This window comes from Pelobates fuscus, chromosome 2 (genome assembly GCF_036172605.1).
Source record: "Pelobates fuscus isolate aPelFus1 chromosome 2, aPelFus1.pri, whole genome shotgun sequence".
Classification (NCBI taxonomy): domain Eukaryota; kingdom Metazoa; phylum Chordata; class Amphibia; order Anura; family Pelobatidae; genus Pelobates; species Pelobates fuscus.
This window is the reverse complement of record NC_086318.1, coordinates 392,668,388-392,682,462: the sequence shown is the minus strand read 5'-3', so window position 1 is coordinate 392,682,462 and position 14,075 is coordinate 392,668,388. Positions and strand designations below refer to the sequence as shown.

Sequence of the window (14,075 nt, the reverse complement as noted above, 5' to 3'; positions counted from 1 at the left end):
AACATTCAACTCTACTTTTAGGTAACCTTAATCTTCACTTACTGGTAATTTTACCAACATAATGTCCCTTTCTAAAGGGGACTTTGTCCTCTCTGAGGCGCTAACCAAATCATAGGATGCATAGGTCAGTAGGTATATTAAGTAATGTCTCGTGTTTCATTGTATGACCAATTCTTTGTACCCCTATGTTGTTACTTTACCTATAAAAAGTAAAATAAAATATTTATACCATGGCAGTTTAGTGATGAGTTCTCATTCCTCTTAGGTTCAGGATGTTGTTCCTATAACAAGTTATGACACTGCCGGGTCCTTCCTTCTTTTGGGATGTAACAATGGATCAATTTATTATATAGGTGAGCTAAGTTAAACTTTTAGTTTAAATTTTATTAAATTTTTTTCGAATATGATTTTATATCCTTTTTTTTTGTTTGTTTGTTTACTAAATGACAATGTTTTCTTGTCTTTAACCCCTTAAGACCGCAGCCAAATGTACAAGTTGTGAACCAAAAAAAATGTAAACAAACCACAGATTTTGACTATATGTCTGTTCAACAATAATTTACCTCTTTCATATTAAATGCACCCACACTTATTATATATCATTTTGTTCAGGGGAAACAGGGCTTTCATTTAACATCAAATATTTAGGTATGGAACATAACGTAATATGAATAAAATATAAAAAAATTAGAGAAAATATGATTTTTTTTTAATTTTCTTAGTTCTATGTGACATTCTAACTGTGAATGTCATAATACTGTTTGCTTTTACTGCAATAAAATACACATATTTGTATTCAGCGATGTCTCACGTGTAAAACAGTACCCCCTATGTACAGGTTTTATGGTGTTTTGGGAAGTTACAGGGTCAAATATAGCATGTTACACTTTTCAGTTTTTTCACATTGAAATTTGCCAGTTTGGTTATGTTGCCTTTGAGACTGTATGGTAGCCCAGGAATGAAAATTACCCCCATGATGGCATACCATTTGCAAAAGTAGACAACCCAAGGTATTGCAAATGGGGTATGTCCAGTCTTTTTTAGTAGCCACTTGGTCACAAACACTAGCCAAAGTTAACGTTAATATTTGTTTGTGTGTGAAAAATGCAAAAAACTAATTTGAAAGCCAATTTTGGCCAGTGTTTGTGACTAAGTGGCTACTAAAAAAGATTGAACATACCCCATTTGCAATACCTTGGGTTGTCTACTTTTGCAAATGGTATGCCATTATGGAGGTAATTCTTATTTCTGGGCTACTATACGGTCTCAAAGCCAACGTAACCAATCTGGCGAATTTCATTGTGAAAAAACTGAAACGCAAGCCTTATATTTGACTCTGTAACTTTTGAAAACACCATAAAACCTGTACATGAGGGGTACTGTTATACTCAGGAGACTTTGCTGAACACAAATATTTGTGTTTCAAAACAGTAAAAAGTATGACAGCAAAAATATCGTCAGTGTAAGTGCCGTTTGTGTGCGAAAAAGGCAATAAATTTCACTTTCCCTGACGATATCATTGTTGTAATAAATTTTACGGTTTTGAGACACAAATATTTGTATTCAGCGATGTCTCCCGAGTAAAACAGTACCCCCCATGTACAGGTTTTATAGTGTCTTGGAAAGTTATAGGGTTAAATATAGTGCTAGCAAATTAAATTCCCTATACTTTCGGCCTGGGTTGTTAGGCAGGTCCCGCTAATTGTAATTAATTAGGATACCTAATTATGTAAAATTATTACATAAATATATATGTAAAATTATTATATATACACGTGTGTGTATATATATATGTATATATATGTATATAATTTTTTTACTATTATTTTTATTTATATATAGGTATACATATAGTGATGTATACGTATATACTTGGGTATATACATATATATATTATTTCGTTCTACGTGTATTTTGATATCTATATATATATATATATATATATATATATATATATATATTATCAAAATACAGTTAGAATGAAATTACACACATATATATTTTTAATTATTTATTTTTTTATTTTAATTTTTTTTACGTATTTACATATTTTTTTATTATTATATATATATATATATATATATATATAATTATAATTATGTATATATTTAATCAATATCCTTCTACGTGTATTTTGATATTAATATATATATATATATAATTATATATATAAATATTAAAATACACTTAGTGTATGTGTAAATGTGTGCGTATATATATATATATTATATATAGATCATATATATAATATATATATATATATAAATGATGTAAGTGTATTTTATTTTTAACTTTAATTTATTTATTTTTTTTACATTAAGGGGTTAATAGGGGAGGAGAGGGGCAGAGACAGTGTCAGCCAGTGATTTTACATCACTGGCTGACACACAGGATCAGTGATCACAGTGACAGGCTGTCACTGTGATCACCTCCTGCAGATCACGGTAATTGGCCACAGGGGGAGTGCCTGGGTGGCCAGGCATGCCCCCCACCGCGATCTGCAGGGGGATCCTGCCTGCAGTTACTATGGGTCAGCCAATAGGCTGACACATAGTAACTCTGATCGCAGTGACAGGCTGTCACTGCGATCAGATCGCAGGGAGAGGCTGTCTCTGCATTCAGATCGCAGAGACAGCCTCTCCCTGCGATCAGACTCTGCAGATCGCGGTCACTGACCGCAGGGGGACTGCCTGGGGGGCCAGGCATGTCCCCCGACCGCGATCTGCTGCAGAGAATTCCGCCGGCTCCATATGTCAGCCGATTTTAAAATCGGCTGACACATGGTAAATACCGATCGCAGTGACAGCCTGTCACTGCGATCGGAAGCTGCAGACCGCGGTCCCCAGGCACAGGGGGGCTGCCTGGGGGGCCAGGCATGCCCCCCGACCGCGATCTGCAGCGGCCATTTTCCGCCGGCCACGTGGGGGGTAAGACCGCCCAGGACGTACCATGCCGTCCTGCGGCGTTTAGAGCCGCCCAAATAAGGACGGCATGGTACGTCCTGCGGTCTTAAGGGGTTAAATTTCATCATACAAATCGTTTGTGGGGGTTTTGTTTTAATACATTTTATTTAAAAAAAAAATAAATAATAATAATTGTGTGTATAATTTCTGTCTTCATAGATATGCAGAAATTCCCATTACGAATGAAAGACAATGACCTTCTTGTGACTGAATTGTATCACGATCCCTCCAATGATGCTATCACTGCGCTGAGTGTCTACCTCACCCCCAAAACCAGTGAGTGGAGGACATGAATGTTCATACAGAAAATGCTTAAATTTGAATAAATAAATATATGTTAGCATTGTTTGTAAATTGGATTTTTGGTGAATAGTGTTCTAATTTCCGTAGCTATAGTGCCTGTCCAAAGTTCAGGATCTAAGATTCAGTCCTGTCAGAAGTCTCTTAGGTCTTTTTCAAGGTTGATAAAATAAGCTATCTTTGTATAATAACGTCTTTACCCAAAGGCGTACTTAAAAACGAGAAAAAGCTAAAATGATTAAGCTTTACAGTTAAACAATTGATTAGAATGCCAAGTTCTAATGTATAATGCAGAATCCAGTTTAATTATCCATAAACTGAAACATGGGTGATTACAACTGATCTGAATTGTCTCAAGTCCACGCATAGGATATATCAACTACATTTCCACAACAATGGTTGTTTGAGGTTCCACCATGTGCTGTTAAAGAGCAAGACCTGCTGTTTTACACTTTGATTGAGTGATTAAACATCTTGTACTGAGTTGTTCAACTAATTTTCAGATGACAGTATGGATAACCAGTCACACAAAAAAGACTGGTTGCGTTACATTGCTGTTTGTAATGCCATGTATCATTACAACTCTAGGTATACTGCCATATCTAGTACTGTAATTCGGCATTGTACCCTGCGTGGTATATTTTAAGTTATTTACAGATGGGGTTAAGGGGAGCTTTGCCCTGCTGAGAATCATGTGACTTACAGATCATGTTACCTTGAAGACAGGTAGTTTGAAACCCTCAACACCCCTTTAGACCGGTAACACTGTGTAATTCCAAGTCCTTAGATCTCTTATAAGTTCCCTTTTCAATTAACCCTAGATTAATGTGCCAAAGAGTCTCTCCTGCTCAGCCTGCCAGTCAATTTCTCGGGATACAGGTCTGTCCCTAAACATTGCTTGACAGGTGGATAAGGGACTTATTTTTAATTACATTTTTTACACAGTACATTTCCGCTAGCACAATGTATAGATGAAATATAACTTACTATTAAATAAAGAGGTACATTTTAATGGTGTTACCTGCCTTTGATGTTTCCAGTACTTTTAAATGACTTGAAAATCAAGTTTTAAAGTAACATTTAACAATATTTTTCCTACTCCTATTGTTTTCTCTCACCAGTCTGTGTATTTTTTTTCCTCCTAGGTGTCAGTGGGAACTGGATAGAAATTGCTTATGGCACAAGCTCTGGAGCTGTGAGAGTGATTGTTCAGCATCCAGAGACAGTCGGCTCTGGCCCACAGCTTTTCCAGACATTTACAGTTCATCGAAGCCCTGTTACAAAGATCATGTTATCAGAGAAACATCTTGTGTCAGGTCTGATTGATAACAGTTTAACATATTGTTTATAATTTCAACCATGGTTGCTCCAACACTTTCTGGAATTTGAGGGTGGTTTTATTATACAATCAACAACTAGATAAATGCAGACACAATTGTATGTGTGGAAGCCTCTTCTCTGTCCTTATTAAATTGATCAGCTGTTATATTTTTACGTTATAGCAGCACTGTCACCCCTCTTGAAAAATGTGTATCTCATTAAGATAAAATCTTTATGAAATACTCATTTTGACTCTGTTGGAATTTCACTGTAATTTCCAACCCAGTCAAGAGATATACTGAGTCAAAGTAGGTACTTTGGAGTTCACTTAGGAGTTAAATCACTTTTGTTTCTGGTTATGCAGCACTAGCCACACCTTCCATGGTTGTGACTTGCACAACCTGAATGAAAAAACATGGTTTCATTTTAATCAGATGTTAACTTCCTTATTCTTAATTTTATCACCTGTTCTTTAAATTTAACTGTATTCACACAGGGAGGCTTTTGCAAGGTCTAGAATTTTTTTGATTTTTTTTTTTTAAAGCAGAAGATATACAATTCTAAATTAAGCAGAATTTACAATAAACATTTAGATGACTCTTTACAGTAAGTGTTTAGGAAGGCCGTTCAATTTACATGCAGGGAGGTGTGACTAGGGATGCATTAACAAATTGATTTAACTCCTAAATGGCAGATACCGTATTTATTCGAGTATAACGCGCAAAATTTTGTACCGATTTTGAATTTAAAATTAGGGGTGCGCGTTATACTCGAATAAATATTCGAGTGGGTGCTCCGATTATATCTCCCAGGACCGCCGGGCTCATTACAAGCCCGGCGGTCCTGGGGGGGCGGGCAGCAAGCGTTTACTCACCTCCGTGCAGCTCCTCCAGCTTCCCAGTGTAAATCTCGCGAGACCCGCGGCCAGCTCTGACGTCAGAGCTGGCCGCGGGTCTCGCGAGATTTACACTGGGAAGCTGGAGGAGCTGCACGGAGGTGAGTAAACGCTTGCTGCCCGCCCCCCCAGGACCGCCGGGCTTGTAATGAGCCCGGCGGTCGGTATTATCGGAGCACCCACTCGAATATTTATTCGAGTATAACAAGCACCCTAATTTTAGATTAAAAATCGGTATAAAATTTTAGACCGATCTTTAATCTAAAATTAGGGGTGCGCGTTATACACGTGTGCGCGTTATACTCGAATAAATACGGTAATTGAGCAGTGAGACTGCAGAGGCATGGTATATACACCAAATCTGTTTCATTAAGCTAAAATTGTTTTGGTGACTATAGTGTCCCTTTAAGCAAACTTTGACAGATCAGATCGCATCAAAAATGAGTATTCAATTAAATATATAACCTGCTGGTCATATAATCTGCTGTGTGACCCAGTTATAAGAGAGATTTCTAAAACCTGCAGGTTTTTGAAGTCAACATATTGATCACATGTTAGGTTAAATATCAGTCTGTAATTCCATACAAAATGAGCAGAATTTTTGTTGTAAGATTCCATTTGTTGTTTCAGGTGTCTATTTATGAAGCATAGAATTTACTTTACAAATTCATCCACTTTTATTTGGCTCATTTGTTCCCAAGATTTTTCATTTAAACAGGTACAATTTCACTATATTGTCTGTTAAAATCATGATAGATAAACAGCCCCCAAATCATAACAGCAACAAAATGTACCTGGTATTAAAATAAATAAATACAACAGAAAACAATATTACTAAGGTAAAAGTAGGGTTGTATTATTATATAGGGCGGCTTCGGATTAGGGGGATTTGGGCTAGGTGCAGTTTCCCTAAATTATTATCAGTGGATTTGGATCAAACTAAATAAGAGGAATTGGTTACAGTCCGAGTCTTTGTGAATAGCTACAATAGCAAATGTGACAGATTTTTAACAATTAACTGAATGACCCCAAAATAGTAGTGCAAGTAAGGCTGAAGTAACGCAATTTGCCTTTTGTGAATAGCTGGTGTTTCACGTTTCAAATTTTTGTTTAAAACAGCTGAGTTTGAACAGCCAAATGCCATTGTGCTGAGTATATAGATCTAATTCTCTTTTATTGCACTGTAAAGTTTTGACATGGTTTAAGGAATGTTAATTTACATAGTGGATGCATTTGTTATTCTTTGATCTTACAGTTTGCGCTGATAATAATCACGTCAGGACATGGACAGTAACACGCTTTAGAGGAATGATATCAACACAGCCAGGCTCAACACCACTCGCATCGTTCAAAATCTTGTCTTTAGAAGAAACTGAAAGCCATGGAAGCTATTCATCTGGAAATGACATAGGTAACATGTTAGTTTCTCTCAAAATGTTACCCTGTGAGTTATACTACTCTGAAGCGCTGTTTTACCAGCTTCTGTTTTTACCTATTTATTTGCCAGTTCCCAGCTTCTTTCTATTTCCACATTTTCCTATCATTGAGAACTTTATCTACTTCACAGGTCCTTTTGGAGAAAGGGATGATCAGCAAGTGTTTATCCAAAAAGTTGTTCCAATAACAAACAAATTATTTGTAAGACTCTCTTCTACTGGAAAAAGGTAACTGTAGATATTTTTTTCCCCCACCCCCAGATATCCTTATTTTAAAAAGGAGACTGAAAGCTAGTCACAGCTAGCTACATAGTATGAGCATATACCATTTATATTATATTGACCTTTTTTTCTTTGTATGCATTCAGCATATTCTTTCATCTGCTGTTGTGAATAGTTTTGTTGAGAATGAGGGAGAATTGCTTTAGTAGATTTTTTGATTCCCAGTGGTATAGCATATATCTACGTACATTTCCAACATGTGTATTAAGCATATGATAGTAAGTATTAACTCAACTGCGTTTTGTCTCTATCCTTTAAATAAATTACTAGCCTTAGCACAGTATTGTAATTTAACAACATTTGCAGTGACAAAGTTAGTTACCACTGGAGTTAAATTTACACAAAAATGTATAATTGCAATTCGAATATTGTATAATTAAACTCAGTTTGTATATCTGCATGCATCAGGAAGTGACTCAATTATTAGGCAGTCCTGGTCCTCCAGTTGTCTTCACAGAGATGTTATATCCATGTCTTAAAACCTGTCCATATCTAGCACCAAAACAATTCTGTATAGGAATAAGTTATGGCCATTGGAACTTGATGCAGCCACAGTGGGATCTCGGACAAGCACTCAATTCAAAACTTGTACCGTTCTGAAATTTTTATGAACATGTAATTAGCAAAACAAAATGGCATATACCGCGCCCAGAATTAAATGTACAAGAAATACACGTACATAAATCTTCAGATTGTATAATACTGTAGATCTCAGAAGAACAAAAAGAATACAATAATAGTGCAATACAGTATGGTATAGATGATAATTGAGATAATAGCTCAATAGAATGTGAGTGAATCTTATACAGAGCTATTATCTCAATTATTATCTATACATAATATTATCCATACTGTATTGCACTATTATTGTATTCTTTTTGTTGTTCTGAGGTCTACAGTATTATACCATCTGAAGAGTTATGTACGTGTATTCCTTGTACATTTAATTTTGGGTGTGGTATACGCTATTTCTTTTGCTATTTGTTCTCTCACGAGGTTTGGGAATCCTTGTACTGTGTACTGCAGCCTACAAAAACTACCCATTTAGTACGCTTATCACCCCTGTTGTTTATAAACATGTAATTGACTGATTGCATACGTACTGGTAGAGTTCAAAATACATAGGACATTATGGACTTGCTACTTCATGGCATAACCTAGCTCTTTACACAACAAATATTAAAAGAACATTATAGGGTTAGGAACACAAACCTTAAAGTGCTAAAAACACCATCTATCCCCCCTCCACCCCCCTTGCCCTTCCTAAATATAGTAAAATCTTACTTTTATTACAGTCTGTTCCTGATATGCCTGCTTGGCTGACATCAGAAGTGTTTGTGCCAAGCCAATCACAATGCTTTCCCATAGGAAGGATTGGCTGAAAGTGTCAAGGAGGCAAATACAGAGCAGTGCCAGCACAAGCCAAACACAGTCCTGGCCAATCAGCATCTCCTCATAGAGATGCATTGAATCAATGCTTCCTTATAAGGAAAGTTCAGTTTCTCCATGCCGAGGGTGGAGACACTGAATGACAGTGCAGCACACTGTGCAGCACTGCCCCAGGAAGCACCTCTAGCAGCCATCTGAGGAGTGGCCAGTGGAGGTATCCCTAGGCTGTAATGTTAACACTGCCTTTTCTCTGAAAATACAGTGTTTACTGCATAAAGCTTGAAGGGAACGATTCTACTCCACAGAACAAATAAACTGTAGTTGTTCTGCTGACGATAGTGTCCATTTAAGTAAACAATTAAACACTTAAATTATTCACCCTGCAGCTAGTATTTACTAAAATGGAGAAGAGTGCCTCATTAGCTTTTTCATTCTTGGAAGGGCAAGTATACTAAATAAATCTTTTTAGAAATAGTTTGCTCTACTATAAGCACTACAGATAAGCATACCTTTTTCTGTTCTTCTATATTCTCACTGTATTTTGCTGTGACTATTACCTCTGGTCACATCGTTTGTTTCAGAATCTGTGAAATTCAGGCAGTCGATTGCACTACAATTACATGCTTTACTGTCAGAGAATGTGAAGGTTCTAGTAGAATGGGTTCTCGACCACGTCGCTACCTCTTCACTGGCCATTCGAATGGAAGTATTCAAATGTGGGATCTAACTACAGCAATGGACATGGCGACCAAAATAGAAGACAAAGGTAAACAAAGTGACAGTGAACTTGTCTATTTGAAATTAACATGATACGTAGAAAAGTGTTTTGCCTAATTAACTTTGTTTTGTTTTTTAAGAAGTCGGTGGCCCTACAGAAGAAGAACTGCTTAAGTTATTGGATCAGTGTGACCTCAGTGCATCTCGCTGTGCCACACCTAACATCAGTCCTGCCACATCTGTAGTATACCAAAGCCGTCTTCGTGACTCTAGCTCAAGGTAAAATCTAAATGGCTTTTGTGTGAATTTGCTTATATTGACATTTATGAGGGATCAAACACATTTACTTGAGTTTCCGTAAGAAATATCCATAGTTTTTTTGTCTGTAAAAAATTTAACATTTAATGCGGCATGTTTTATTAATACATGGAAATAATCTGCATTCCATTGCATCTATTCAGTTATCCTTGGGTGGGTTGATTATAGATCTTTAGTTCTCATTCACCACATGTAAATAATGTACAGAGATCTGCATTTTAATTATCTTTGTTCAAGTATTACTCTGGAACAACATATGACCAATAAACTCAAAGCAGCTTCTAACATTTATTTATTGGCAATACTACTAGCTAAAGCAGGGTAATAATGCAATTATAGTGGCATCAGTTTGATCAGTATATTAGTTGCACAAAGAACCACTTCTCCCCTCTCCTCATACCTGACATGGCGGAAAGTTAATTACGTGGTGTTTGGCAAATACATTCTATCTATTGTCTTAAGGAAAAAGTAGGAGTGGCGCTTTGGACGTCCTTAAGTGCAGATATGTAAAATGACTAAAATTTGAGCAAGCAAAATAATTATAGTGCAATGTTATGTTAAGAAGCAATTTACACTTGCATATTAAGGAGCTAGAATTTAGTGCACTGGAGCTAGCACTTATTTATTTACAAATCGTAGCAGGGTATGAAACAAATTAAAGGCAAACAATACTGGAGTTAGTGTGGAGTTGTATAATCCTCACTCTAGGATATATTATCTTACAATGTCTTCAGCTTCTATATGATTAACCGAACATACGTATGTAGTGTGCACTGTAATGTTTAAAAAACCAACAACAATGCCCTCAAAAATATTTTTAAAATAATCTTTCATCAAGTTTTCAAAGTATTTTTTTTAATGAAGTACACGTAAAAAAATAAGGAAAAACTTATCCCTACCTTTAGTATATGACTGGATACTTCAGCCAAATACACGGACCTTTGATCAGGCAGTGTTTGAAAACAGACTGTTAGTCTCTATGGTCGTCCTGCATTGCATTTATATATGTTTGCACCCATCATGCACAAATATACTGCTCTATATGGTTTACCTCCAATTGCTGAGAATTTTATATGTAGGGAGAAGTGCATCTCTATCCATGAGCAGAGATTACATTGTTTAAACACATATGTTGCAGCTAGACCCTAGCTCATGGAAGTGTGCATGCTTTTTTACTACTTATTGCCTCTTATTTGAAAGAATATAGTACACTATCCATTTTCCCCTTGTCCAATGTTTTGACATTTCATATATCTACATCTCAGGACTTCCAAGGCACCACTCCCACTTTTACCTCAAGTCATACTGCCTCTAGCCAGAGAAGCAAGACCCCTGGCTGGGTTGTGTTGCTGCCTACTTCACTTCACCAATGTCCTTCTCTGCTCTTGACCATTTGTATTGTACACTTTGTCTATTGACTGTTCTCCTACATTTCCCAAAACTAATTTTACTGTTGATGTACTGTAACAACTTTTAAGATGCCCCCATTCATCCTTAACTCCTTAAGACCGCAGGGCGTTCTATGCCGACCTTATTTAGATGGCTCTAAATGCCGCAGGGCGGCATAGAACGCCCTGCGATCTTTTGTACTTACCCGGTCGCCGGCGATCCCACACCGGCGATCGCGGTATGGGGACTTACCTGGGAGCCCAGGGAGTCCCCCTCCGTCCTCTTCGGCCCCCCCGGGCCATGTGATCGCCAGGTCCTTGCAAGGCAATGCCAGCAGGAGGAGTGCCTGTAATGACAGGTACTCCCCCTGCTGTCTGAAAATAAAATTAAAACATGTTAAAACAGTGTAAAATGAAATTATATATACTTAGATCATATATATATTTATTAAATATATGCACATATACACACATACACATAAATATACATACACTGTCTACGTGTATTTTAATATTAATATATACCTAATTATATATATCTATATATAAATATATATATATTAATATCAAAATACACGTACAATGATATTGATTAAATATATATATAATTTTCATTATATATATATTTATATATAATAAAAAATAAATAAATATATAAATACGTTTAAAAATAAAATAAATAATAAAAAATAAATAGATAAAAAATATATATACATGCGTAATTTCATTCTAACTGTATTTTAAAATTAATATATGTATATTGATATCAAAATACATGTAGAACTAAATAATATATATATCTATATACATAAGTATATCACGATATATATACCTATATATAAATAAAAGTAATAAAAGAAAATTATATACATATATATATATACACATATATATATAATATTTCTACGTATATATTTATGTAATAATTTTACATAATTAGGTCATTTTATTAATTACAATTTGCAGGACCTGCCTGACAACCCAGGCCAAAAGTTCAGGGAATTTCATTTTCTAGCACTATATTTAACCCTGTAACTTTCCAAGACACCATAAAACCTGTACATGGGGGTTACTGTTTTACTCGGAAGACTTCGCTGAACACAAATATTAGTTTTTCAAAACAGTAAAATGTATTACAACGACGATATCGTCAGTGACAGTGACATTTTTTGTGTTTTTCACACACAAATGGCACTTACACTGACGATATAATTGTTGTGACTGTATTAAAACACTAATATTTGTGTTTAGCGAAGTCTCCCGAGTATAACAGTACCCCTCATGTACAGGTTTTATGGTGTTTTCAGAAGTTACAGAGTGCAATAAGCGTCAAATAAGTGCAATTTACTCTGTGTAAATCGCGGAAGCGCCTCTAGTGGCTGTCAGGGAGACAGCCACTAGAGGCTGGATTAACCCTGCAGTGTAAACACTATGTTTTCAGCTGCAAGTTTAAAACTAGGGGGACCTGGCACCCAGACCGCTTCATTGAGCTGAAGTGGTCTGGGTGCCTATAGTGGTCCTTTAATGACTACCGTAATCACATGTGCAAGACAATATTATTTTATTATTTTTAGATGCATTACAATATAGATGTAACAAAACTTCTTAGATTTCATTACACAAAACTCTCATTTATTTGTGTTTCAGTTTACAACTTCACCATGAAACAATTCATGAAGCTGCAACCTACGGCTCCGTAAGGCCCTATCGTGAGAGCCCACTGTTAGCCAGGGCAAGAAGAACAGAAAGTTTTCACAGCTATAGGGATTTTCATTCTTTGAGCTTTGGCAAAAACCCGATCGAGAAGGCAATGTCAGAAAATGGGAGTGTCTTGGTTAAAAATGAAGCAAAACAGTCTGATTGGGAAAGCAGCTCCCTTGATAAAAAGGGTGGAACAACGATAAGAGCTAGCAAAGTTCTAGAAGGCATTATGGATGCTTGTAAAATACAGGAAAACACAGATGTCCGGAAAAAATCTGTAGATGATGACAACGAATCAAAGTCAGAAAATAAAAAGAAAAGTGGATTCGATGGAGCCTTTTTGGGAAGAAGAAAAATTTCTCAAGCACCTCTTTTAGGCTCATCACCAAGTTCAGGGGATGGTGGAAATGAATCACCCGGTACAGCATCACCATCTCCTACTAAATCCACCACTTCTCCACGTCGTAAAAAAAGTGACTCCTCCTGCCAAGACTATGCCTTGTGAAAATGGAAATTTAAAATGCTTATTAGCTTTTCTAGCATGTCCATAAACAATCTCAAAACATGCTGGAATTTTAATATTTGTTTGGCTGCTTATCTGTGCAACCAGATTTTAAAGAAACAGAGTTATTTTTTTTTTTTTTTTTTGAGCATACAAGCAAAAACACTATTTATTTTGGAAATGTAGAAAGACTGTGTACTAACTGCTCCTTGTTTTGTAATATAGGAAAACCAAAGGAGTTTTACCATCTATGCAGGTTTTCTGCAAATATACATTTTATAAATTATACATTTTTTTTTATTCTTAATTGTTTACATATGCAAGTAATAACTTATCGATTTATCAATAGTTTATTTATCCTCCTATACTGAGCACTGATACAGTAAATAGACATATCCTAAATATTTAATTTTATAGAAACATGGCATAATTTGCACGAGGCAGAGTAGTTTGCATATATGTGTCTGTATATATGCAGTGTTTGAATTGAAACAAAAATATATATATATATGTATGAAAATATTGCACTTGGGTAATGTAAAGACTGACTTCTCCAATATAACTTTTGGATAAAAAAAATTTGCATTGACTTATAGCATTTAATTTCTTTCCAGATTGCGGGAAAAAAATAAAGTAATGCTAGTAAATGCATTGTATGGATAAAACTGACATATCGTTCCATTTGTGTGGGTTGTTTGTTTGTTTTTTTAAGAGCACTATGCTGTAATGTAATTTTAAACAATCTAATAATGTTATATTAAAATATATATATACATTTAGAAAATATATTCAGGTTTTTCCTCTTTGGTTTGAATTTTTCATTATCTTGTTTGGAGTTGCTAAAAAGTAGTCTTTTTTTAAGTT

At 35.7% G+C, this 14,075-nt stretch overlaps 1 protein-coding gene across 1 annotated transcript in view; it reads left to right on the top strand.

The window, feature by feature from the left end:
* Window positions 1-13,787, top strand: part of KCTD3 (potassium channel tetramerization domain containing 3) — a 50,926-nt gene extending 37,139 nt beyond the window's left edge. Inside the window, exons 11-18 of the mRNA XM_063443829.1 lie at window positions 266-353; window positions 3,123-3,239; window positions 4,409-4,579; window positions 6,734-6,889; window positions 7,046-7,142; window positions 9,167-9,351; window positions 9,443-9,581; window positions 12,656-13,787. Of these exons, the coding sequence (XP_063299899.1) occupies window positions 266-353; window positions 3,123-3,239; window positions 4,409-4,579; window positions 6,734-6,889; window positions 7,046-7,142; window positions 9,167-9,351; window positions 9,443-9,581; window positions 12,656-13,214 (1,512 nt within the window). The 3' untranslated portion in view covers window positions 13,215-13,787. The remainder of the gene's footprint in view (window positions 1-265; window positions 354-3,122; window positions 3,240-4,408; window positions 4,580-6,733; window positions 6,890-7,045; window positions 7,143-9,166; window positions 9,352-9,442; window positions 9,582-12,655) is intronic.
* Window positions 13,788-14,075: the final 288 nt, after the last annotated feature.